This window comes from Oncorhynchus kisutch, linkage group LG20 (assembly GCF_002021735.2).
Source record: "Oncorhynchus kisutch isolate 150728-3 linkage group LG20, Okis_V2, whole genome shotgun sequence".
Lineage (NCBI taxonomy): Eukaryota > Metazoa > Chordata > Actinopteri > Salmoniformes > Salmonidae > Oncorhynchus > Oncorhynchus kisutch.
In genome coordinates, this window is record NC_034193.2 from 43,596,053 (window position 1) to 43,620,520 (window position 24,468).

Consider the following 24,468-nt stretch of genomic DNA (forward strand, 5'->3'; position numbering starts at 1 on the left):
TTGAACAGTCAAGTAAACAAACTGTGATGAAATCATTGCACTTAGTGAATCTGAATTAATTTTACAAAAATATTGTGGATATGCCAGACATAGACAATCAGACACTAGGTATTTTGTAAAGATAATCACATCTTTATTTGAAAATCTTATAAAAATGACTCCATTTGCATGAGATGTTGCATTGCCATTCACCCAAGACATGACAGATCAAAAGGCACTGTTGAACATCTCTGCTCACTGGTGTACTGATATTTAGTTGTTGCATAATTCAGACCCAGGACACCAATTTAGACCTGGGTCTTGTTCATTAGGCACACATGGGAGCAAACGTTTTCAAATGGAAACGCAAGTTTCAGGTAGTGCCTGCCGCCTCCAAGTAATTTGTTCCCATTTGGAACCTATTGAACAGGGCCCGGTTTCACAAAAGCATCTGAAGGCAAAGTTCATCGTTAGAACCTTTGTAGGCGCATCGTTTGAGCTGTTTCCCAAAACCATCGTTGGACTTGAGCGACGTATAATAACACACTTCAAATTAAAACAGATGACTGCATTAGAATATAGCCTACAGTAAGTAAGCTATAGGCCTATTTCAATCATATTGAAATACATTTAATGTTCAAGAAATTGAGTTATATTTTGCTTCTTGTTTGATACCGTCTGTAATTTGTCATTTCATGATGTGCCAAATCTCGATTTGCCTAGTATTTTAGCCATGTGATCTTACTATGAGCTGATCCATCGTCAGTATCGTGGAATAATTAGAATGTTAAAGTAAGATTTGAACGGAAAGCTAATCAGAGAGCAGCGTTGCCATTATTCCGATCCTGTCAGTTTCTACACAGGCCTCAACGACGCACTTGGCGAATGTTCTCTCTGCCTAGTGTTTTGGGAATTATACAACGGGTGGGTCTAATCGTAGATGCTGATTGGTTAAAACCGCATTCCAGCCAGTGTCTATTCCAAAAATTACCACCGGCTAAAGCTATGGCGTTGAAATGCCTATCTCCCATTTATTTTCGAGAAGCATTTGATTTTCAACAGCGGAGATTTGTATAAATCTTGCCGTCTCCGACATTTCCAACATTGTTTCAAAACTGAAATTCGATCTCTAGCTGTCCTATAATAATGAACGTTTGGGGAGTTGGGACGAGAAAGCCAGACAGCTTTTCTCAGCCAGTCGAAATCATTAATCAAATGGCATACATTTTTATGGATATACACAATGAAATGTCAATAGAAAACAGGTAAAACGAAACGCAGCTAGTTTGCAGTCTTTCGAGCTACTGTTTGAAGGGATTGTGTTAGCTGTGTTGTTGGCTAATTTGTCTGAACAGTGTCCTGTCGAGAAATGTCTCTGGAAAACAGCTTAAACAAACGCAAATGCAGCTACTTTGCTGTTATTCTGGCTGCAATGCTTGACGTGACAAAGTTAGCCGTAGTTGGCTAGCAAGCGAGGGATAAGAATGTTGCCAGTCAGTATGGTAACTGAAAGAAAATCAGTATGGTAACTTTTTAGAACGAACTGGGTTGCTTGCGTCCATAGATACAGAACAAAAAGAGTGAACGACTAGGTCGCGTCTCTGGCAACCGATAGAATTAATCTTGTGGAAGGATGAAATGGTATGAATAAATTCAAAATGTTTATGAAAATGTCAATCATTATTTGTTTGTTGGTAACCCATTGTATAAAAGTGATAATGTCCTCAAAGCCAGTGTTAGGAGGATATATTGGCACTGTTTGCCAGCCCGAGACATCCGTGCCAATATATCCTCCAAACACCAGCTTCACTGGCATTATCACTGAAATGTTACATCTTAGGCCCGTTGTAGGAAAGATACATTGTTTAAACACTTGTAAGCCTAAGTGTCTTTGCTATCAGGAAACCAGGCCCAGGTTGGCTAAACTCTACATGACTTCAAGTGAACAGGCTCATTGCGCAACTTCCATGAAGAAGTGCTATCAGTCCATCCAGTGAGGCACTACCAATCAGATACACTTCCATTGTTTGTTAGGCCATGGTACTGGCTTGGAGAGCAGTGGTCATTCACCATAACCCAGTCATTTAATCAGATGGCATAATTGACATAGATATGCAAATACTAGTGGTTTGATTCAATCATTTTTTTCCACAGAGGTAAGCCTCAGCCAAGAGGTTGATTGACAAGCAACATATTGAGGCATTGCCTTTGTCATTAATCAAAAGATAATCACTCAATTGAATTACGAAAATAAAAAATAATATTCCCTTTGCTTTTCCGCTTCTTCAGGTTAATTTCAGTCCAATGTTCAGATCACCAATGCCAGGGCCAGGTTTCCCCAAAAGCATCCTATGGTCTAAGATGAACTTAGCCTTAAAATGTTTTTGGGAAACTGGGCTCAGATAGATTAACATCATGCGCTCAGCTCGACTACACCACAAGTGTCCTCATTCTAAAAATGCACATGGCAGAGAGCAGCAGCACACATTTATTAGAACAAAATTTCAAGTATAATCTTCAGAATCCCAATTAAAATAGTCCAGAAGATGGACTCCTCTTCCTGGAAGTCATCCTCTGGAGCTGGAGAGTATTTCTGCTTCCCCCGGTCCTCCTCTGAGGGGTACGACCTTTTATCAAACGGGTCCTGGAGGGAAGTCTGATCGTAAAACACCCTAATCTCAAACTCGCTCTCCTGGTGTGACGGGTGGCCATAAATGCCAATCCCCACGGGCCTCCCAAAGTCTCCAGGCACTACGACCACGTCCTGGCCGCAGGTGACCGACTGCAGCTTGTAGGTGTCGAAGCTGGGCCGCAGAGTTTTGTCCGAGACGTACAGGTCTGCATCACCCTTGAGGCTGCGCATGTGCAGGATGATCTTGCCATCGTGGTTGAGCCGAAGGTAGCTGTAGTTGCCCGCCCCGATGTGGCCCTGCACCATGTGGAGCAGCACCCACTCCTTAGGAAGGGCATCCTCTTCCAAAGAGTGCAGGAACCCCCCAGCCTGAGACAAGAGGAATGCCACAGCCAGCATGCTGCTGCACAGCACCATAATGGAGATGGATAGTCAGAGTCACCGACTGGACAATACCCACCTTCTACCATCTGTTGATAACCTGAAGGGCAACACAAACAAATGCATTACCTACAGTACAGTATAAGCCTGATAAAGCTTGTACTGGGCAAATCCTCAAGGGGGCAATATGGTCTTAAGCCAGTTGACTTTTAATAAGGGATGTTTAGAAACTGACACCTCCTGCCTGTAGATCACTGATCTGGCTACAAGCCCTGCACTATCTCTGCTCTATAAATACAGTAACAAGCTAGCTTCTAAAGATTAGCATTGTGTGACCTCTGCAACCTTGTAATATACTACACATGTTTAGCAGCTTCTTCTTGAGTAGCCCATCTGTAAAGACGTTACGCCCACCCTGTCTGTCTGCCTTGCATTGACTGCTGGCTAACCGCTCACTTACACATGTCCGTCTAAATCGCTGGCCTGTGAATTAGTTATTAGAGCAGCCACAGACGGACTAATCCCATTAACAAAATAGCTTATAAAGCTAGACTCAGTTATGCGCTAACGCAGAATGTAGTCCTAAAGCAATTGTTTGACAGCGCGTGGCCATGATGTGGACACTTTAGCTAGATAGCGAAACGTCGAGTATTGTACCGGTGGCTCGTTAACTATATGCAAAATACATACATTTAACAACACATATGCAAATAGATTGATTGATACGAACAACATAGCTACATTTCATCAGCCTTGCAAGAAGCAAGCTACTGCTGCCAGCGTTCATGCTAGCTTGCTAACTGGCTACGCTAAATTAACGTTACATAGCTAGCTAATGTTAGTAGTCTAGCACAAAGAACTTTCTGGGGCTACGAGAAGCACCACTTACGGTTATCACAATATTTAGCAGGTTGGTGGAACAAGAACATTAGCTACTCACCTGTACATTGTTCCGAGCACAACTTTAGTAATGGGTATTGTTTTGCCAGTAACTAACGAACCAGTCAGTGTCAAGTTCACTTCTTCCGTTTTCCGGGGTCTCTCACACTTATCCACTGGCGCCGCCTACAGTACAGGGAAAGTAGCACATTCATAACTGAACACAAACCACCAAGTAACACTGGGCCTATATTAAAATCACACCATCCTACAAATATACATATGGGAACTGATATATAAATAGACAATGTGACCCTAACCAGTCCTCTATAAGTTATTTACAGTAACCCGATCCATTTATTGTCAAGTTCACTCCCACACCCCTCAAGAGACGCTTCACACAGCAGTAATATAGTTGCTAAAGGAGCTCTGCACCCAAAAAAAAAACATTTTAGAAGCCTACAAAGAGAGAAAATGTGGCTACACATTGATCGAATTATGTCAGCATTATTAATTTGTAGAATATGCCAACACATTAGTGTTTGCTCAATCCATGAAGTACATTTAGACCAGCGGTCCCCAACCCCGCTATATACAGCCGACAAGATCAGGTTTGTAGTATTACAGTTCCCAAGCACTGTGTGTAGGATTATAGAAAGGTGTAAAAAAAAAAAAATTTGTTAAAAAAAACTGGAATTGAAGACTCACCAGTATATCAATGCATCATCAGATCAAGGTACTGTAAACCAAAAAGAATCTCCCATAGTGAAGGATATTAATTACCACGTTACTTTATTGTACTGCATCTTAATTTCTGCTTTGGCAACACCAGCGTCACAGCCGTCCTGCCAATACATCCCCCCCCCATTTTTCTCGGCAGCAATGCGACATTCAACACTAAGTTTGATCATTCAGTCATTTTTCCCACCCACTACCACAACGCGTTGGACTGCCGCGTAATACTGCAATGAAAATATAACAGCATGTAAAATCTCAGACATACCAAAATCCACCACCGCAAGTTTACACACACCTTGTGAAACAACATGTACAGACTAATTTTACTTCCCCCCCCATCGACACGTCATACCCATTTCCTTTATTCTCATTTAAGTCAACTTTAATTATGTACAGCGTTCATTTCTATTGCAGGTTTTACTAGAACCATTTGTAATCTATTTATGATCATGTTTTTGCTTATTAGGATCATACAAAATTGTATTAAATTGTATTAGTAATTGTTCAATTACATATCAAACTGGTTTCCACTTCCAGGCATGCACGCACACACCGCAATCATAAATCAACTGTACTAGTTTCATATTGTTTAAGTCTTTTTTTTCTTTTTTTTACTTTAATGAACACCAACTGTATTTTTAAACAAAAGCACAACAAATGTTCCAGGGAAAGAGTGACAATTAGTTTGATGATCTTCTCCGGTAAATGTTTTCAAAGCCACATCAAATTCTATATAGATATACTCGTTCAACAAGTGTGTGTAGATCGGTCATGTTAGAAACAATATATATCTTTTTTTACTTTGCAGTGGAATTTCACCCACTTCAGTGTAATTATTGCAAACCACTTTACCAATTTAAGGCTTTGGAGTTCAATAGCAGTGTTAAGTAAATCCTATCATTTCCAAGTTCAAACTGGGCCAGTACATCATTAAGGTTCTTACACTAAAGTTTCCTGGTGTTAACTGCACTAAAAAGGCCCAAGTAGTGTTTTACTAATTCTTTAGAATAAATGAAAGTTTTTCCTCAACATTAAAAAAAAAAAAAAAATCACTGCATCTTATAAAAACAGGTTTTTGAAAACAAGACGTAATTTTGTATATAACGTGGCAGATAAAGGAACAATTTAAATATGCATGTTTGTCGTTTGCCATACTATACATCATTCTGTAACACTACAGAGGGCTGAGAATACAGGCGACTGGGGGGGGGGGGGGGGGGGGGGAGATGGGTATGTATCAAATGCCAGAGTAGAATGATGGATTGAGGGGGAAGAGAGGGGTGGGTAAGGTAACGATGAACATCGCTATTCAGATTTGTGGAACGTCTTTGCAAGAATGCTTGCATTATACAGTATACATGTAGTACCATGCTAGCGCTGCTCGCCTTTTGTCCTAACCGTTAGTAGAGATGGAGATCAGTGCCATGAGTTCATTTAACTACCGCCAACAAAACATCAAACGCTATATTAACCCCATTCTGCCCAGCTCTTACCCAATCACAACACCTGTTGGGTAAAAACCAGCAACTGCGAAACGCCGATGGCGGGGGGGAAAAAAAGAAAGAAAATAATTTGTTTGTACAGAAAACAAACAAAGTAAACAAAAACAGCAACACAGGATATATCATATTATTCATGCTTTTTTTTTTCTCCATAGAGTAGGAGTGAGATGAGAAAAAAGAAAGAAATTCACAGTTTTCAAACTACAATGCAAGGTTGTGTGTGTATGCAAGTGTTTATGTTTTGCGTGTGGTAACTGTACGGGAGTGTGAGCATGCACTCAGACTTGGGTGTGCATCTCAAATGGCACCCTATTCCCTGTGAAGTGCACTAACTAGGGCCCATTTGGCTCATGGTCAAAAATAGTGCACTAATAGAGAATAGAGTGTCATTTGGGACACACACTGGGATAGCCATTCCGCAAAGCATATCTGGGAGTGTTAAACCCCAGTAACCTAACTCATGTATCATCTTCCGATGGGCAGAATGGGGGTAACTACATTCTTTGTCAGACAAATGAATTTGCTTTGTTATTTATGTATAATAGTCTCTTTTCTTTTTCAACGCTTGGTTAAATTCTTGGCTTGTTTGTCGACTTCGTCATCATTTATATTTTTTTCCTTTTAGAGACATTAAGCCTGCTTTGAGAATGCTCGCTCTCCATCTATGGACTGAGAAGGGGGGGCCGAGGCAGCTATGATGCAGGGAGGTCCGCGCTGGAAGGGAGATTGGGTTGTTCAGACCGGGGGAGCTTTGCGCTTCAGTAGATACTGGTGAATGTCGTCGGCGTCGCGCTTGAGCCAGGCGGCATTCAGGAGAATGTTCTCGCAGCACTGCTGCACCGTGCGCTCGGCCGCCGGCGCGTGGTGGCTCTCGAAGAAACTCTGGAAGATACAAAATGGCCGCTTTTAGAATTAAAAACGACAGAAGTTGGCTATACTTATACTTATAACATTTAACAGTTTCATTGAGCGAGACAACACTATTAAAAGAGGTATAAACCAATATGATTGCTCACCTTCACTTCAGCAGCCATTTTGTCAATGGCAAATCCATCCAAAGAGAGCTGTGAAGAGGGGTGAATACACAAGTGAGTTGGCTTAAGTCATTGGGCCACATGCAAAAGCTACCAGTTTTCCATAATACATTTCTCTTATAATATATACAGAATATACAGTGCATTCAGAAAATATTCAGACCCCTTGATTTTTCCACATTTTGTTACGTTACAGCCTTATTCTAAAATTGATTAAATGTTCCCCCCCCCCCCCCAATCTACACACAATACCCCATAATGACAAAGCAAAAACAGGTTTAGAAATCTTAACTTCGTTAAAGCACCTTTGGCCACGATACATACAAGTATTCTTATGTATGACGCTACAAGCTTGGCACACCAGGTATTTTGAGAGTTCCTCCTATTCTTCTCTGCAGATCCTCTCAAGCTCTGTCAGGTTGGATGGGGAGCGTCGCTGCACAGCTATTTTCAGGTCTCTCCAGAGATGTTAGATCGGGTTCAAGTCCGAGCTCTGGCCGGGCCACTGAAGGACATTCACACTTGTCCCGAAGCCACTCCTGGACTGTCTTGGCTGTGTGCTAAGGGTCGTTGTCCTGTTGGAAGGTGAACCTTCGCCCCAGTCGAAGGTACTGAGTGCTCTGGAGCAGGTTTTCGTTAGGATCTCTGTACTTTGCTCCGTTCATCTTTGCCTCAATCCTGACTAGTCTCCTAGTCCCAGCCACTGAAAATCATCCCCACAGCATAATGCTTCACCGTAGGGATGGTGTCAGGGTTCAATCTTGGTTTCATCAGACCCAAGAGTCTTGTTTCTCATGGTTAGAGTCCTTTAGGTGCCTTTTGGAAAACTCCAAGCGGTCTGTCATGTGGCTTTTACTTATGATTGGCCACTCTACCATAAAGGCCTGATTGGTGGAGTGCTCCAGAGATGGTTGTCCTTCCCCAGAGCTCTACGGACAATTCCTTTGACCTCATGGCTTGGTTTTTGCTCTGATATACACTGTCAACTGTGGGACCTTAATATAGACAGTTGTGCCTTTCCAAATCATGTTCAATCAAATGAATTTACCACATGTGGACTCCAAGTTGCAGAAACATCTCAAGGATGATCAATGGAAACAGAATGCACCTGAGCTCAATTTGGAGTCTTATAACAAAGGGTATGAATACTTAAGTAAATTAAGGTATTTCTGTTGTTTTTAATAAAATGTGCAAACATATTTTTTTTTTTTTTTTACTTTCAGCTTTGTCATTATGGGGTATTGTGTGTAGATTGATGAGGATTTTTTAAATGTATTTAATCCATTTTAGAATACGGCAGTAATGTAACAAAATGTGGAAAAAGTAAAGGGGTCTGGAAACTTTCGAAATGCACCGTATACAGTGCCCTCTGAGGAAAACATGAGAATAAGAACAGTTCCACGACAATGCTTCAGAGCCTTCAGAGTGGAGCATTTACCTTGATGAGCCGTGATATGAGGAAGCCGCCCTGGTAGCGGTTGTGAAGCTCCTCCCAGTTGTCTTTGACAAACTTCCAGGCGGCTTTCCTTCCATGCTTACTGCTTCCGGCCACGCCCCCGATTACTGACACAGTGTCCTGGGGACGCACGTCCTCCTGGGTAGGGGAGACAGAGGGGTCGGTTTTTGCCATGAATTCATCATGCTCATCTTATAGGTAAACTCGTATGACCAAAAGAACTAGGAGGGCTACATTTACGAAGCTAGTTAACACCAGTGTTAACAATTGCACCGGCTATTTTCAAGAATGAACACCATAAATGCGAGACCAAAAGAACACGAGGTGGAAATATGAATGTTTCTAGGGATTTTTGTTCCGTCTTTTATATTCTCCTGACAAAATAGCAGGAGCAAGCAACACACTCCAGATGCCAGGGCAGGAATGGTTGTGTGTACATACCGAGAGGGCAAAGGTGAGGACTTTCTGGATGAGGTCGGGGGCAGAGATAGCTCCCAGCACTCTCTCTATGCGGTTCTTCTCCTCCTGCATGTCAGCCTGCTTGTGAAGCTGAAGAGGATGGGAGAGATTAGAGAGCGATAATGTGAGAGAAAAACATTAATATTTTACCTTTGGTGTGACATTTATGGGATGAAATCAAATGATATCAATTCTCATCAGTTGACTGTGATTAAAGCTTTATCTGTCACAGATTATTGGTGAGGCTCTAACGGGAGTCTAGGACAGGGAGCGAGCTGGTAATCCTCTTCATCTGACTGAGGAAATGTAATTGAAATCATTCACGCTTACAATATATGGCTCATGCTTATTGAGGAGACTGATCGCCAACCAGCTGGCCTGGCTGGGGTGTATTGTCTAGGAACCAAATGTGACGAAACAGGGCGGGACTAATCTGAATTTATCCAATAAGAAATGCTTATTTTCGTTGCAAAACATTTTGCTACGGTGTGCACTAGTGAATACACCATTAGCTGGTGTGACTTACCTTCAGCATTGTGTCCAACGTGGCACTGTCGCCATGCTTCAGCACTGTTAAGTACACCTGGAGAGAAACAAAGACCATACACGTGGGCATTCAACACGGTTTCATCACTTGATTTTTACAATAATTTTATGTCTGTCTCATAAATGGCATCTACTTCAAGTCATGGTGGTACTAAATAACTATCATTAGCACTTATAAATGATCTACAAATGAGAAGTCACTGCTGGAAAGTAGGATCAATAACATGATTGCAGACCCATTGTTGAAATGTTGACCACAACTGATTGAAATAAATAGACAGGTGAAAGCAGTACTGACGACGCTTCAACCTAGCCAACCAGAGGCCTAGGTGGAGACGTTATCAAATTGCTGACCAATCAAATCCTTTAAACATTAATGACGGAAAGTCATCAAGAGCCTAGGGTTAGAGGGCAAAGGTTAGTTTGGAATGGGGCCTTTGTTTATGTAACTACATGTTAATAACACATGTGTTTCTCTATGAATAAATGTGTGTGTGTGTGTGTGTGTGTGTGTGTGTGTGGCGCAGAACAGCTTACTGGGCTCCTGAGGTCTGCAGAGAGGATCTGCTTGCCTTCCACATGGTCTTTGAATCTCCGCCGGGCCTCCTCCAGCGTGGGCTTGTGTCCCGCCTTCCCCAGCTTCCCCAGAACCAGGCCCCTCAGCAGGGCATCCAGGTGACCTGAGAGAGGGGGGGAGAGGAGAGAATAAAAGAACCGGGACAGAAAACAGAAGAGGGAAAAAAAAAGGAAAAAAAACACCAGTCAGTCTCAAACACGTTAAAAACACAAACGCTTTGACACACTGAACTTTATCCAAAAGGACCGAATTTATCTACTGCTAGTCAATCCAGGAGCCAGTAAATCCATACATCACCAGCTCTGGGCTGATACCCCTACTACACAAAACACTTGCCTAATTCCAAACCTGACCCTTAGCCCCTAACCCCTAGGCACTTGAGCAGAACTGAAAGGATTGTATAGGTAGGTGTAAGCAATGTAGCAGAAAATAAATCCCACCAAGCCTATCAAGAGCGCAACGTAGACTGATTGCCCTCTCTCTTATACCTATCCAACCCAATCAGAGCTACATCAAGTGACTTGGGGCTAAAAGCTGAGGATTGACTCGGAATGACTTGGCAGCTCAGTTCGTAACGCTTACCACCGGCCCCAGGGGGCTCACCTTCGCCCTGCTTGCATTCCCAGCCTAGCTTGAGGCCGATGGGAGTGAACAGGTCCCGGATGAACTCCTGGATCTCCTCGTGGAAGTCGGTGTGGGAGAGCAGGGAGGAGAGCACGCCCAGGTTGCAGCTCAGGTCGCTCCATACAGTGTAGTTGGGTTCGTTGACAAAGGCCTCCATCAGCTTCAGCACCTCCACCGTGCTGATCATGCCAGCGCGCGACTGAGGAAGATGAAGGTGATTAATAGGATGAACATGGGAGACAAGAAGAGAAGGAATGGGAATGGGGGGGGGGGGGGGGGGTAGAAGGAGAATAGAGGAGGAAAATAAAGGAGGTAAAAGAGGAATGGAAGAGAAGGAACATAAAGAATGAGGGGGAAGAGTTAAGAGGAATAGAAGAGGTAAGAGCAGGGGAAATGTGGTTAAGAGTCACAGTATTATGATGTTATCTACAGTGTTTGTAATTGAGCCCTGAATGAATGGGACAACAAAGCTTTTGAGGAATAGGATAAAGCAGGAAAACAAGCAGATTAGATTACACATTGTTTATCCAACATCTACAGTAAACATCTTCACAAGAGGCTTTGGTGAGAAAAAGGTTAAAGAATCAATGCTTAACAATTCACATGACAATATCTTAGTCAAAGACCTTAATACTCATGGGTACAGAGGGAGAAAGGAGAAGTATCGTTATCGAACCATTACGTTTACATGGCCACAAAACACACAACAATAACATGTACAGGTAACTGACAAAATAATGTAAACACTTGAGTAAATGAGGGATACAAAGTATATCGAAAGCAGGTACTTCCACACTGTAGTGATGCGCAGGTTGACCCAGAAGGCGCAGTCCCCGCGGGTATATCCGCGGGGCGGGTTTCGGCTCATTAAATATTGTGTAGATGAAGGGCAGGTGGGTGGCAGGTTGAATAAAGAGAAAATACATAAAATAATCCATAAATGTTTCATTCATACATATATAGGCTACAGAGGTTCTTTCATTCTTTTTAGGCTCTCTGGCATTTGTCCTAACTGTACAGAACCCCAAATAGCCTACATGCCAATCGCCAAATGCTTTTGGGAACGGACAGAAACAGTGGATGTCGATCCACCGAGGAAAAAAGGACAATGTCGGAGTTGAATTAAATAAGAGAAATGCTGCGAAATGGAGTTGAAAATAAAGAGAAGGGAGGGCCAGAAAAGTCATGTTTGGGGCGCTATACATATTCGACAGTCACAAGACGGGGAACTTTAGCCTACCGTTCAGATGGATTAAATGGAAACTGAAATGTGGACACCGACTGTTACTCTATATCCTCTCGCATAGCCTTAATATTAACTTCTGCAGAATTAAGCATTTCTTTCAGAAAAATTATACACCAAATGCACATTTTGAAATATATGGGATAATATGATTTCTTTCAGCATCTTGAGAGAATGCGAATGTAGTTAGGGGACAGTCTGTAGAGGTGCTATCTTTAAAATCAGCATGATAAAAGCTGATCATGTTTCCTAACCACATAAAATTTGTCCAAGCCGAACTGAAATCTTATTAGAAACATGTTGGGTCGTAGTTCACAGTTTTCAGTTTGCTTCCAACCGGTCAAAACGACGTCAGAGAGCTTGGGTCTACAAGGTTCCATCTGGAAAAAGAGGATTCTGGGATAACGGGCTTTAAAGTTACAAACCTTCATTGGTTTAAATGGTGTACGTTTTTGATCCTGTATTCTTTTGAACTTAACATGAATTGGGGTATTTAGAGTACTATATAGGTAGAGACCATTAAACAAAACAAGTCAATTACTCGATTGGCTGACTACATTTAGTCGACAGGCTGTTGATCGACCAAGATTTTTTGTACTCGAGCAGTTGCACACAAACATACATAGATTTTTTTATGGCACACGAGAAACATGTCTGATTCACGCCTCAGTGGACTAATCCATTGCAGAGGCCGAGGGGATGGCACACCAATATCACCAGTGGTACATTTACCGTTAATTCCCATAATTTCTAATCTACAATATTTGCTTATGGTTATTTCTGTTATAATGCATTCAATAGATTATTATTATTACAGTCTTACCGTTCGCATTCTAGGAGTGGGCACGTTGTTTGCAGAGCGCACATCCTAGGCTACACTTGTGAGAAAGAAAGTTTGGGTCTATTTCATTCCATTTACAAGTGGTCAATCTATTCGTTGTCTTTTGTTTGAAGCGCTCCTGTTAATTCACCTGATTACGCATAGAAGTAGGACTAGTCTACCTGGCCTGCTTGCAAATGTCGGCCTATAAGTGTGCCGATTTGAGGATCTGAGACTATTTCTGATAGTCTTAACTCGCCATCACTGTGGAGCTTGTCAAAGCAATTGTCACCTCAAAACAGCAAGTAAACAAAGTCTGTTTTTACATCCATTGAGAGACGCATTAATTCCTCAATGTAACCTATATCGATAACCACTCAGCATGAAAGGGGAACGAAAGTAAAGTGTCGATCCAGTGGAAACGTCATAAAACATGCCTTCCTGATGACTTCTTATCCCTTGCGCAAATAGCCTACAGCTGTGTCTGTCAGGAGCTCACCGGTGCAGGAAACTGAGGGCCCAGAATATGTTGCAAGCACCAGCTTCCGGCTAGACCATGTTTCAACATCCTTGCAGACAGGCAAAGCCAATGGGATTTATAGGATATTCGTGATCTTTTCTACCTGCAGGTTGCAATGTACATTGTTGGGCTTTATGTAGTCAATTTGTACATATCGGCAATAGAAGTTACTTTTAGAATTATATCATTTTCATTCATTTCATTTAGATTAAAATGTGCATATGAAAATCATAAGTGGCACTGGTACGATAAATTGGCACTCCAAATGGTGTAGCCTATTACCGGCAACATCAGGAGCATAATGGCAGAATCTGCAAACGCAGCGGGAGGAGGGGGGGAACATGAAAAAAATGTCTTCTGGTTAGGCTATATTGATCTCTGGCTCCCTCAAATAATGTGTCTTCATTTTTAAATCGCAGAGCTTAAAGCACCAGACAAGCTCAGCAACCAACATATAGTTGATTTTAGTAAAACAAAGGGTGTGTCTATATGAAAAAATACGTTAAAATTGAATCTCGGTAGACCAAAATTTATTTTGTTGTTGGTCAGGGGACAGCCTGCACCCGTCAAGCTCCAAATAGCTTACCAAAATATCAGAGGTTATTTATCAGAAATGCATCTAAATTAGGGAAAAATAAATCCTGCACCCCTGTCAAAAAAACATTCCTCAGTCTCTGACTGCAGATTTTCTAAATTTGCTGATTAGGGTCAGGTGCGGGCCTCTTGTTTTTTTTTTTGTAATACATAGTCGGACGGTTGCAGATGACCCATTCACCACCACCACACAGGTGTGGTTCCTGAGTAAATTAAGCAATTAACATCATCATGATTAGGGTAATGTATAAAAATGCTGAGCAGAGAATTATTTTGGCTACCACAGCTATAGACCGGTTGGCTGACAACATGCGTCGATGTGTCCGGAAGGCATGCTTTGTTATGATTCTGAACGGTCAGATAGCTAGCAACAATGTGTCCGGAAGAAGGCATGCGTTGTTATGATTCTGAACGGTCAGATAGCTAGCAAATATGTGTCCGGAAGGCATGCGTTATGATTCTGAAAGGTCAGATAGCTAGCAAATGTGTGTCCGGAAGGCTTGCGTTATGATTCTGAAAGGTCAGATAGCTAGCAAATGTGTGTCCGGAAGGCATGTGTTATGATTCTGAACGGTCAGATAGCTAGCAACAATGACAATAAGCTGCCATGTGGGGAATCGTAGGTGGTTCGTTTCAGCAAGTTGTATCTTGTTTTGACTGATGTCTATACTAATATGGCTCAAATTCACTAGCTATCTAACCAACAACTATTTGTGAGACAACAAGTGCTCATTGTGAAAATGTGTTTGTTTTCTATTAAACATTTGGAGACTAAATATAGTTTTCATGTCAGTCTAAACTAACCCTGTCTGTTCTGCCCCATAGGAGCGCAGGCGTCAATTTGGGTGTTATATAAAACATTTAAAAATGTAAACGTTATTTTTTACCTAACACTTTTTTTTCTTAAAACTTGATTAAGGGCTTTTAAGTAAGCATTTCACTGTAAGGTGAAATTGTACCTGTTGTATTTGGCACATGTGACAAATCAAATTTGATTTGATACTATGTTGGGGTTCCCTTAACTTTATGTTGTGTGGATTCCACATTTACAACATTGAGCTGCTAGAGTTTATTTTAGGGGAAGCTTTGACCCTGGGCTTCCTCAAAAAGTATCTGTTTATACACTGAAGGTTCTGTTTCTTTGCCACTGTAGCGCTAGACTAGAGAGATGGGGCCTTGCTATATGGAAGGGGAAAGAACCTAAGGGTTTTGTGGCAGAAAGGAATTATTATTTATGAATATGATTGTTACAGGAACTGACCATTTCCCTGTTCATGACTGGCTTTAAAAACAAGAACCAATACCATAAATATCAAATGTATTCTTGAACGTTAGCGTCAAGCTAAAGGGCATGTTGGTGTAGTGTTGACAGTCGTCTCTCTCTCACCAGGGAGAAGAGGTCGTTCTGCAGGCCCAGACGATCAACAGGCAGCAGGGTGAGGTCTCTGATACCAGGCAGCAGGCTCTCCAACATGGCCGAGCTGTACTGGATCCTGTAGAAGCCCACTGTTCCTGGGTTGATCTATAGGGGGAGGAGGAGGACAGTTGAACAGCAGCCAAAGACCATAGCCTTGTTGCCAATCTGTTTTCTTCCACTCCTTTGTCGGTGTCATGCAAAACCATTTGCTGTTCCAAATTTGTTAGCTAAAGCGGAAATAAATCTGCCTAACAAGCAAGTGTGGAAGAAAGCCCTTATATGCTTGAGTGACCCCACCCAACAAATGAACAAAATAACGTTCTATTCTAGCCATAAAAAGTACAGCTTAGCATTAAGGAAACAGGAAGAGATATTTTCTAACCCTTTGATCAACTCAGTACATGGATAATTCTGTTCTGAAAGGCACACGCATAAGTAGTTTCACTCTCCCTACCATAGCCTTGTGCAGTGGTTCCCAACCTTTTTGGGTTACAGTACCACCAATTGAATTTTGCTCTGCCCGGACTACCCCCGAAGTAACCCTTTGTGCATTTTACCAGTGAGCCGATGGTCTCATGAGTCTTCACAAGTACCCCCTGTGGATAGGCCAAGTACCCCTATGGGTCTAAGTACCCCTGATTGGGAACCACTGGCCTTGTGGATCCTCTTTAGCATTGCTAACTAGATAGGGACAGATTATAATCCTGCTCAAGCAACCATTAGTCCCAATCAAGTGGTTATTTTTGAATGGTTCTCAGTTCCCCGAACTTACTTTGACATTACTAATGACGTCGTTTCAGTGAACAGCAATTTCTATGGTCCATTCACAAATCCTGACCCTCTAGTGACCCCTTTCAACAGCCCTCTGTGTGACCTTTTGACCCCTTTCAAAGACCTTCAAGGGCCATGGTTGGCTTAACCTCTCGTCGACCCTTTTTGTCAGGTGATTGGTTTACTGAACTCTCAATGATCCCCACCCGTTTGTTTAGTATTTACCGTCTCAGAATCATGAATGTTACGGCCCATTCACAAAAATGTATAATTCTCCAAGCAAGCAGACCTTCAAGGTCATGGCTCTTGAAGCGAGCATTTTTGTATCCATTTCGCTATTATTAGACAGCTTTTCTATTTCCCTAAAAACATGCAACTCTGTATAAGGATTATAGTACACATTTTAAGGCCCCAGGGCTTGGTTTTCAACTCAATTCTATATTAGACAGACGTAATAGGTGGAATTTGGTTGTCCTCACCTTGACCCACTGGTCAGGGCTGACGTTGTTGATCGTGATGGTGGTCTCTGGGCTGTCCAGCAGCACCTTGAGTTTGGTACAGCCGGGGTCCTCACCCGTACAGATACTGATTGGTACCATCCAGTTAGGGCAGTCCTCACCTGGTGGATGATTGACACACGCAAGACCCAATGAGATGAAGCAAAGTAGGATGCGTGTCTCATGTAGCTAATAAGTGACAAATAGGGAACCAGCGATTTGTACCTGGCTTTTTTTGTTTGTTTTTGTGTTGAGTTATTGGAAAATATTATCTTACCATTATGTGGTCCACTGGCACAGAATTTCTTCTGAGATATCTTGAGGATGCGGTCATCCCCTTGCTACAAAAAAAATGCATGTGATTATTTAATACACAAACAGCTATATCCAAAACAGAGAGATTCCCTCTCACAGGATAAACACAGAACATTCATATTGTCCAAAGACTATTTCCATTGTGGTCTATTTACCTGCTCCTGGTCCACTACGATTATAGGGAAGCCCATCTGCTTAGTCCAGGAGCTCATCACCAGGGCGATGGGTTTCCCACTAGCCTGTTCCAGACAGTCCCATAGGTCCTCTGGGATTGGTGGTGGGGAGAGAGGTGGTCACCAACCAATTACAATGCTCAAATATACATCTTGTTATAAATGGACCAGACAAGATGTTATAAATTCAGGAGATTTATAGGAGACTTGACAGTGTTACCTGTTGCTGCATTTTTATGTTGGAACTTCAACAGATAGGAATGCATTCCTTTCCTAAAATCCTAGAGACAGAAGAAACTAAATAGGTTTACAAAGAAAGCTAGAAAATAAAGAAAAACATCGGAGATGAAAACATACAAATAGTTAACAGAGACACAGGCAATACCCGCTTAGCTTGCATATGAAAGAGAGCTTGACTAATTAGTCAACAACAATGGCAGTGTGCCCGGGCAGCAGCTCCTAACCTCGTCTCCTATGTAGTTGTGCAGCATACGGATCACAGACGCTCCTTTGCTGTAGGATATGGCATCAAAGATTTCATCCACCTCCGACGGGTGGCCCACGTTCACCTGCAGCCCAGGGGATCAGTCAGTTCATGTTTTCAAAACACAGTGCGAGGTTCGCTTTCATCTGACAGAGAACTCACGTACATTCACATCTTTTGAAAAACTTCAATCCAGAACATATGGTATGTATGTATGTATATATCATCTTACAAACTTAAAGCCAACACACCTCGATGGGATGACTGTTGTCCAGCGCATCCAGGTCCAGGGCGCGGGTGTAGTCAGCAGACACAAATTGTGTCCAGATGTCATAGTCAGGGAAGCAGTGGTCCACACAGAGGTACTCGATCCATGATGCGAAGCCCTCGTTAAGCCACAGATGGGTCCACCATTCCTACAAGGCAAGGGGGGGGGGAATCTTATTGACTAAAACCAATTCATGACAATGCAATTGTAGAAAGTTGTTCAGATAATCTTTAATAATGTAATATCTTTCATGATAATGTTTTTCGGTCATTGACCAGCAGAGTGTTTTTGGTTTCTACATAAGCAGTAAAGAGTGCAGTGGTTGTTTACCATGGTGACCAGGTTTCCGAACCACTGGTGAGCTAGCTCGTGTCCCACCACTAGGGCCACCCACTGCCGTGAGGACGAGCACGAGTTCTTCGGGTCAATCAGCAGCGCCGTCTCCCTGGGAAAACGAGGTCACACAGCGAGGTCAACTCAAAGAAAAACAAGTGCAAAATGCGAATAATTTCACACTCCCCCTAGTGGTAGCATGCATTAACACAAAAACATAAATTGCATATAATTCTTTCTTTTTTTAAATCACATACATTTCCCACCAGTGGTAACAAAATAATTTGTGTGGAATAACATGATTGGCAGGCTAACTGTGCATCCTCTCATTAGTTGCAAATTTAGCAACATTACTTTAGATTTACCTGTAGGTAACAAGGCCCCAGTTTTCCATGGCACCTGGAGGGGGCAGCACCAAGTGTGTTAGATCTTGACTATAATTCCTATTTTGTCACAATATAATAGTTGAAAGAGAGTCATTTGAATTGTACTTACCAGCAGCAAAATCTGCGATAGCTATTAGATCAATTTTAGGCAGTGGGTAAGGAACATTGAAGTAGTCGTTGTAGAACGGTAAGGTCTTTACAGCAACCTGTGAGAAAAGTCGATGGAAATTATATCTAGTTTTTTTTCTTCTATTTTACACTTGATGCCAATTGTCATTCATCAATATGTGACACATGACTATTGTTTAGTACTGGTCTAACCAGTATCCAGGTTTAAAAAGGGGTAAAAACAACTCACCTCTAGTGCAAATTTCCCTTGTTCCGCCTTTCCGGTAGGCGTGTAGACGCGTACGGTCACGCCGTCCGACGATTGGCCTTCCACAAAGTCGTATTCGCCGATGACGAACGCTACAAGGTACGTGGACATGATGGGGGTGGTGGCGAACTTCACTTCCAAAAGGCTGTCATCTTCTGGATGTGGCTTTCGATCGATGACATTCTGTGTCATTGAGGACAAGGGCATATTAGTATGGACAGAAAATGTAATCAGAAAGTCCTATCAGAGTCAGCAATGCTTTTGAAGAATGAGCTCATAGCCTTTAACAGTCCACAGGGCAGCCATCTTGGAAAAACATACTAACTCGGTTACATTTTGAATGCCAGCAGACTTACTCTTGTAGCTAGATGAGGGGGAAATGCAGTGACCCAACAACACTGTCTTATATTACATAAGCCAATGTTAGCAGAGCGCAAACAACAGAGCGGCGAAATGTGACTCAAGATGTTTGGGGTCTTGTGTCCCCGGGCGGAAGAGTTTGAGTGTGACACGTACCATATTTGACAAGGCTACTCGGTCCTTGGGAACTATCAGAGAGATGTCAAAGGTGGCTTTGATAGCTGGCTCGTCCCAACAGGGGAAGGCCCGGCGAGCGTCCGTGGCCTGAGGAGAGAAGAGAGGAGGGAACACCATGGGAGGTTAGGCGAGATACTTTCAACACATTTCACAGCGTGTTATGTCAGGCCAACATCCTGGAGGGTGTCAGAGGGCTGATTTATAATAAAGCTACTCCAATGACCTCTAGTGAAAGTTGAAAATAAACAACATTCCTTATATAGCAGCTGGGCATGTCGTTCCCCTCCCCACATTTTTTTCTTCTAAAGTTAAGAGATTACAATGTTGCATTATCAAGAATCCACAACAAAGGTTGCTAAAACATTCAGCGTAGAGCCAGGGTGTGACAACCCTCAAACACTATTGCAACACGGGTTAAGCAAATCAACTCTGCTGCCGAGAGAAAATGTACTCATTACTGTACCAAGAAGTGTTGCAGGACAGGAGGAGCGCCTAGTTACTGTACCTCGAACTGTGTGACAGCAGCATAGCGGATTTCTCCTGCAGGAGTTGCATATTTACTTCTGTAGAAACCTTTCATCTTGTCATTCAGCTCCCCAACAAAGTCAATCTTCAAAGTGCCAGATCCTGGGAAACAGGTGCAAAAACCAACGTGTGTTTATTCAGCCTTTACTACAACAAGAGGTTTGTATTTTTGTCAACTACAAACAAAAAGACATGGCATGGTGTCAAACACCAGGAAGAATATTGAATGGCAGAGAGTGGAGGGTTTAGTATAAACCTAAAAAGCCCTGGAGCCATTCTGGTTAATGGCGAGTCCTTTGACTTACCTTTCTGTAGAGCACTAGGGAATGACAGAGTTACTTTCTCATCCTCATTTTGATAGTTGAATCCTGTCGCGTTAATTTCTAAAGAGTAGGAAAAAAATGCAAGGCTGATATTCGCTGCCATAACATAATAATGAAAAGAATATACAAATGTGCCTAACAGGCCTGAAAAAGCAGGTCTAGTCAGGAAATAGAAGAAATATATCGAATATAAAAAATATATATATATATCTAATAGTTTGTCTATATTTAAGAGAAATATGAAAAGACAATTGACAGAATCTCACCCTCACCTTCCCCTCCCTCTGGTACAAAGGATGCTGTGATGATGTCGATGTCAGCACAGTTCATCACAATCTGGTTAGTGGCCAGGTTAACCTGGGAAAATGAGAGAAACACGACTACTAAATCAAATCTGGGCCTAGCACACCCTTGTATAAATCCCCGGGATTACATAAGAACGCCATATTTTTAATAAGTGTAAAAAATAAAAATAAATGTTTGGCAGTCATTCTAGAGTCCCTCAACGATAATACTCCCTCGATATAATACTTCCAACTAGGATATTTGTTTTTCTGCCATAAGCAAATCCACCATTAAGGGTAAATCTAATCTGAACTGTGTCAGATAGCAGCAATAGGGATCAAACAACTTACTGTAGGCCAAGCAGGCTTAACCTACACTGGCTCAGTGTCACCGTGAAAAACAATTGTGGCTTGACAGGGAGAGCGGAAAGGGAGTGAAAGAAGGTTTGGAGAGGGGGAAAGAAAGAGACAGCCTATAGGGCTTCTGACTAGAATGCAATGTGATAGCGGCTCATGCGACGGTCGACCGTCCGACTTATTGAGGGCGGAACCCAGTGGCACACTCAGACGCGGCTTTCTGAGAGAGTAGGCTAGTCCCATTTATTGACGGTTGGGTGCTGCCGTTGTTTATTTTGATACTCAGAGAGCTGGGAGGTTGTAACCAAGAAGGCAGGGCTGTAATTATAGAGTGTGCTAGGTGATGGCACGGTGCCACATCGCTATGAGTCTTATTGGCTATTGTGCAGTTATCTGTAGACTTTTAAATCATGGGCTGGCGTTGATATTAACTTGGCTAATGAAATTATAGATTGTGCATACAAATAGCAGCCACGCAACTGACAACACATAGCCCGTGTATTGCAGTTAAAAATGCCATACTTGACAACTGTATTTGTCACTTAAATGCAAAGAGTAGTCTAATCCTTTCATCTAGCCTAATTTCCTTGGCAAATGCAGTTCACAAACTGCGTAAAACAATGTGCCACCCCCCTATGGATAGGCTACCAAACATAGATCAGCGGCACATAGATAACTCATACCGTAATCTTTTAGATTTAGACAATGTTTGTGTGTAAAGGACTAAAATAGTTTAGCCTGGCGTTTTAAGTGTCATTGTAACACAGCCAGTGTTATGTCCCCATGCTGACAAGTAACTTGTGTTCCTAGCCTGTGTTCTGAGATGAAGATGGTGTATGCAAACATCTGAGAGGAATCTACGCACCACATTTGTCACCAAATATGACACCCATTAGAAACTAATCTAATGAAGCAAGCAAGTCTGTAATACACATGTGGTGTAGTATTTGGGATGGGCATTTGACAGTTGCAGTACTCGTATTGGGGAAAAAACTAAATCATACTCAAGTATTACAGATAACAAATACTAATTGCCCCATACAGAAAGTGTGCAAAACATTAAAAACACATTCCTAATATGGAGTTAAACCCCCCCCCCTTTTGCCCTCAGAACAGCCACGATTCTACAGGGAATGGATTCTACAAGGTGTCAGAGTTCCACGGGGATGCTGGTCCATGTTGACCCCAATTCTTCCACAGTTGTGTCAAATTGACTGGATGTCCTTTGGGTGGTGGGCCATCCTTGATACACACGGGAAACAGTTGAGCGCAAAAAACCCAGCAGTTTTGCAGTTCGACACAAACCGGTGCGCCTGGCACCTACAACTATACCCCGTTTAAAAGGCACTTAAATATGTTGTCTTGCTTATTCACAATATGAATGGCGCACACATACAAAAGCCATGCCTCAAGGCTTAACAATCCTTCTTTGACCTGTCTCTTCCCCTTCATCTTCTGCACTGATTGAAGTGGATTTAACAAGTGACATCAATAAGGAATAATAGCTTTTCACCTGGTCAGTCTAGGTCTAGGTGAACCCAGCAGAAAATAGGCTGGAGACAATTATTCCCAAACTGCTGCTTGTTGTTGGAACACATTTTCCTACTTCAACCAGTCCATTTATAATTTGTGATAAACTGTCATCATTTGGCAAGGAATGTAGTTTGTGTATCCATCAGCTAGATAACGTTTTTATAGGCATTTATTTCTGTAGGCCTAACGGGAGCTTGTGATGCACACTCAGCACGCCTGTGTGTGTAGGGAGCAGTCAGAAGGCAATTGAGTGAGAGGCATGGAGGGGAAAGGGAATTTAGGGGTAAAACGGAGGGGGAGGGGGGGGGGGGGGGTTTGGGGGGGTTGGCTTGGTTTCTTTTTTGTTGTGCCCCGCAAGTGAAAGGATAGTTGTCTTTAAGACTAAATGTAAATTGTCTGTACGGGTAGCCAAGGCACGTTCCACCAAATAGTTTTACAGTATAACTAAATAAATAAAAGTAATCTCTAGTTAGATCGAGCTTTGACGTCCGTTTGAGAATTAATGCCCATCCGTATGGAGTCATTTGTTTACACCATCAACATACCAACAGGCAATGGGAAGTACGCAATGTTGCACACCATTTTCCCAATCACTGACAGATGAATCATTTAACTACATTTCTGAAAGTGTCATTATCATCAAACAATATCCGTTCTGAATGTTATACATCATGGGTGTTGAATGTCTAGTGTTTTGTCATTGAAATGGTCTGCTAGCAACACGCTTGCAAAATAGGTTAACACAGACGGAAGCTGGGAAGTCTAGTAGGAAGACATTTACTAGCTATGATTTAGCAAACATTAGCTCAGTTAGCACTAGCGCGCATGCTAACTGGGTGCGCTGACATGCAACTATCGTTAGCATTGAAGCTAAATCAACATCTTTACATTGACGTTGATCATACTATACATTCATTTAAAGTGAGAAGTATGTAGTAGTGACTATTAGCCAGTGAACGATTTGCAAAAATTACAGCGAGCTAACGTTATTGTGCCTAGCTATCTAACTAGTATTAGCAGTTAACTAGCGAATGACGGTTCATCTAGGTAGGTAGCCAACTAGCTAGTTACTCTGGACAGTACCATTCAGGCCAATATTTTCTACATTGAATACATATGTTCAACCTAACTAAAGTGAGCTAGGCTAGCTATTTGCCACTACTATCATGGGTTAGTAGATAACGTTAGTTTGTGGTTCGCTAGCTGGCAAGATAGGTAGCTAGTTAGCATTTTTACGTTCGCCATTCGAACGTTGTACATTAGGCAAAATAGATTACATAACCATGCACCAAGTACGATACAAATTGTCTTTCAATTACTTCACCTACCTCCACAATCGCCTCTAGCTTGCCCTCGAAAGTGAAGTCGATGAGGTCGGGCTTCAAGCACAACCCGTAGTTGACAGGGTAGACGTCAGTGGGCAACCTTACGAAGGGCCTCCTTTCAGGCATGGTGTCTGTATTTTGTCTGGTGGCGATTGCGAAGACGGTGCTGCTGTGTATTACTCGGAATTTGATAGTTCTGAAGTTCTGCAAAATGGGCTTCGACAACAAAACTGGATCTTGGGGAATTACTCGTTTTACGAATGACAGCGAAACCCGACGGCCAAGAACCAGCAACATAAAATCCTTAGCTAGAAATGTTACCAGCTAGGGTCCTCCCCTCTCACTTCAAATCCACCGTAACAACGTGTGTAGCTGCGCAGTATGACGAGGAAACAGCGTCATCGCGGAGGAACACTGGAACAAGGGGGTGTGTTCAATATGTTTGGTTTTGAATTAGTTTGTCAATTGCAGTAACCTTTTTCTCTCCAAAAATATAGCTATGTTATGTAAAATATTTGACATAAATCATAATTGACATAATCTCTGAAAATAAGTAAGAATTTGCATTAAAAAACAGGTT

General features: G+C 42.2%; 2 protein-coding genes across 7 annotated transcripts; both read right to left on the bottom strand.

Moving 5' to 3' along the window:
- Positions 1-109: 109 nt before the first annotated feature.
- On the bottom strand, positions 110-4,898 carry LOC109865757 (UPF0669 protein C6orf120 homolog). Of its 3 annotated transcripts, XM_020454186.2 has the most exons (3): positions 4,580-4,898; positions 3,933-4,057; positions 110-3,092 (listed from the first exon to the last, which is right to left on the bottom strand). In XM_020454186.2, the coding sequence occupies exon 3, from the start codon at positions 3,026-3,028 to the stop codon at positions 2,471-2,473; it is 558 nt and encodes a 185-aa protein (XP_020309775.1). In that variant the 5' UTR covers positions 3,029-3,092; positions 3,933-4,057; positions 4,580-4,898; the 3' UTR covers positions 110-2,470. The 3 variants fall into 3 exon arrangements, with proteins under 3 accessions (XP_020309775.1, XP_020309776.1, XP_031655668.1); XM_020454187.2 differs by lacking the exon at positions 4,580-4,898 and having other exon boundaries at positions 3,933-4,075; XM_031799808.1 differs by lacking the exon at positions 4,580-4,898 and having other exon boundaries at positions 3,882-3,938.
- Positions 4,647-24,293, bottom strand: LOC109865758 (puromycin-sensitive aminopeptidase-like). Of its 4 annotated transcripts, none has more exons than XM_031799807.1 (23): positions 23,892-24,293; positions 20,656-20,746; positions 20,372-20,449; positions 20,047-20,168; positions 19,521-19,628; positions 18,987-19,187; positions 18,738-18,834; positions 18,608-18,641; positions 18,240-18,354; positions 17,893-18,057; positions 17,622-17,726; positions 17,378-17,438; positions 17,140-17,249; positions 16,947-17,010; positions 16,652-16,791; positions 15,372-15,506; positions 10,787-11,006; positions 10,144-10,286; positions 9,587-9,643; positions 9,043-9,150; positions 8,584-8,739; positions 7,128-7,175; positions 4,647-6,993 (listed from the first exon to the last, which is right to left on the bottom strand). In XM_031799807.1, the coding sequence occupies exons 1-23, from the start codon at positions 24,183-24,185 to the stop codon at positions 6,847-6,849; spliced, it is 2,799 nt and encodes a 932-aa protein (XP_031655667.1). In that variant the 5' UTR covers positions 24,186-24,293; the 3' UTR covers positions 4,647-6,846. The 4 variants fall into 4 exon arrangements, with proteins under 4 accessions (XP_031655667.1, XP_031655666.1, XP_031655665.1 ...); XM_031799806.1 differs by having other exon boundaries at positions 10,766-11,006; XM_031799805.1 differs by having other exon boundaries at positions 20,662-20,746; positions 23,892-24,270.
- Positions 24,294-24,468: the final 175 nt, after the last annotated feature.

Coding starts and splice junctions, on each gene's coding strand:
- LOC109865757 (XM_020454186.2), bottom strand. CDS start 3,028: ATGGTGCTGTGCAGCAGCATGCTGGCTGTGGCATTCCTCTTGTCTCAG.
- LOC109865758 (XM_031799806.1), bottom strand. CDS start 24,185: ATGTTGCTGGTTCTTGGCCGTCGGGTTTCGCTGTCATTCGTAAAACGA. Junction 17,727..17,892: donor ACAACAGTCATCCCATCGAG/GTGTGTTGGCTT, acceptor CCTGGGCTGCAG/GTGAACGTGGGCCACCCGTC. Junction 17,439..17,621: donor ACAACTACATAGGAGACGAG/GTTAGGAGCTGC, acceptor TTCTGTCTCTAG/GATTTTAGGAAAGGAATGCA.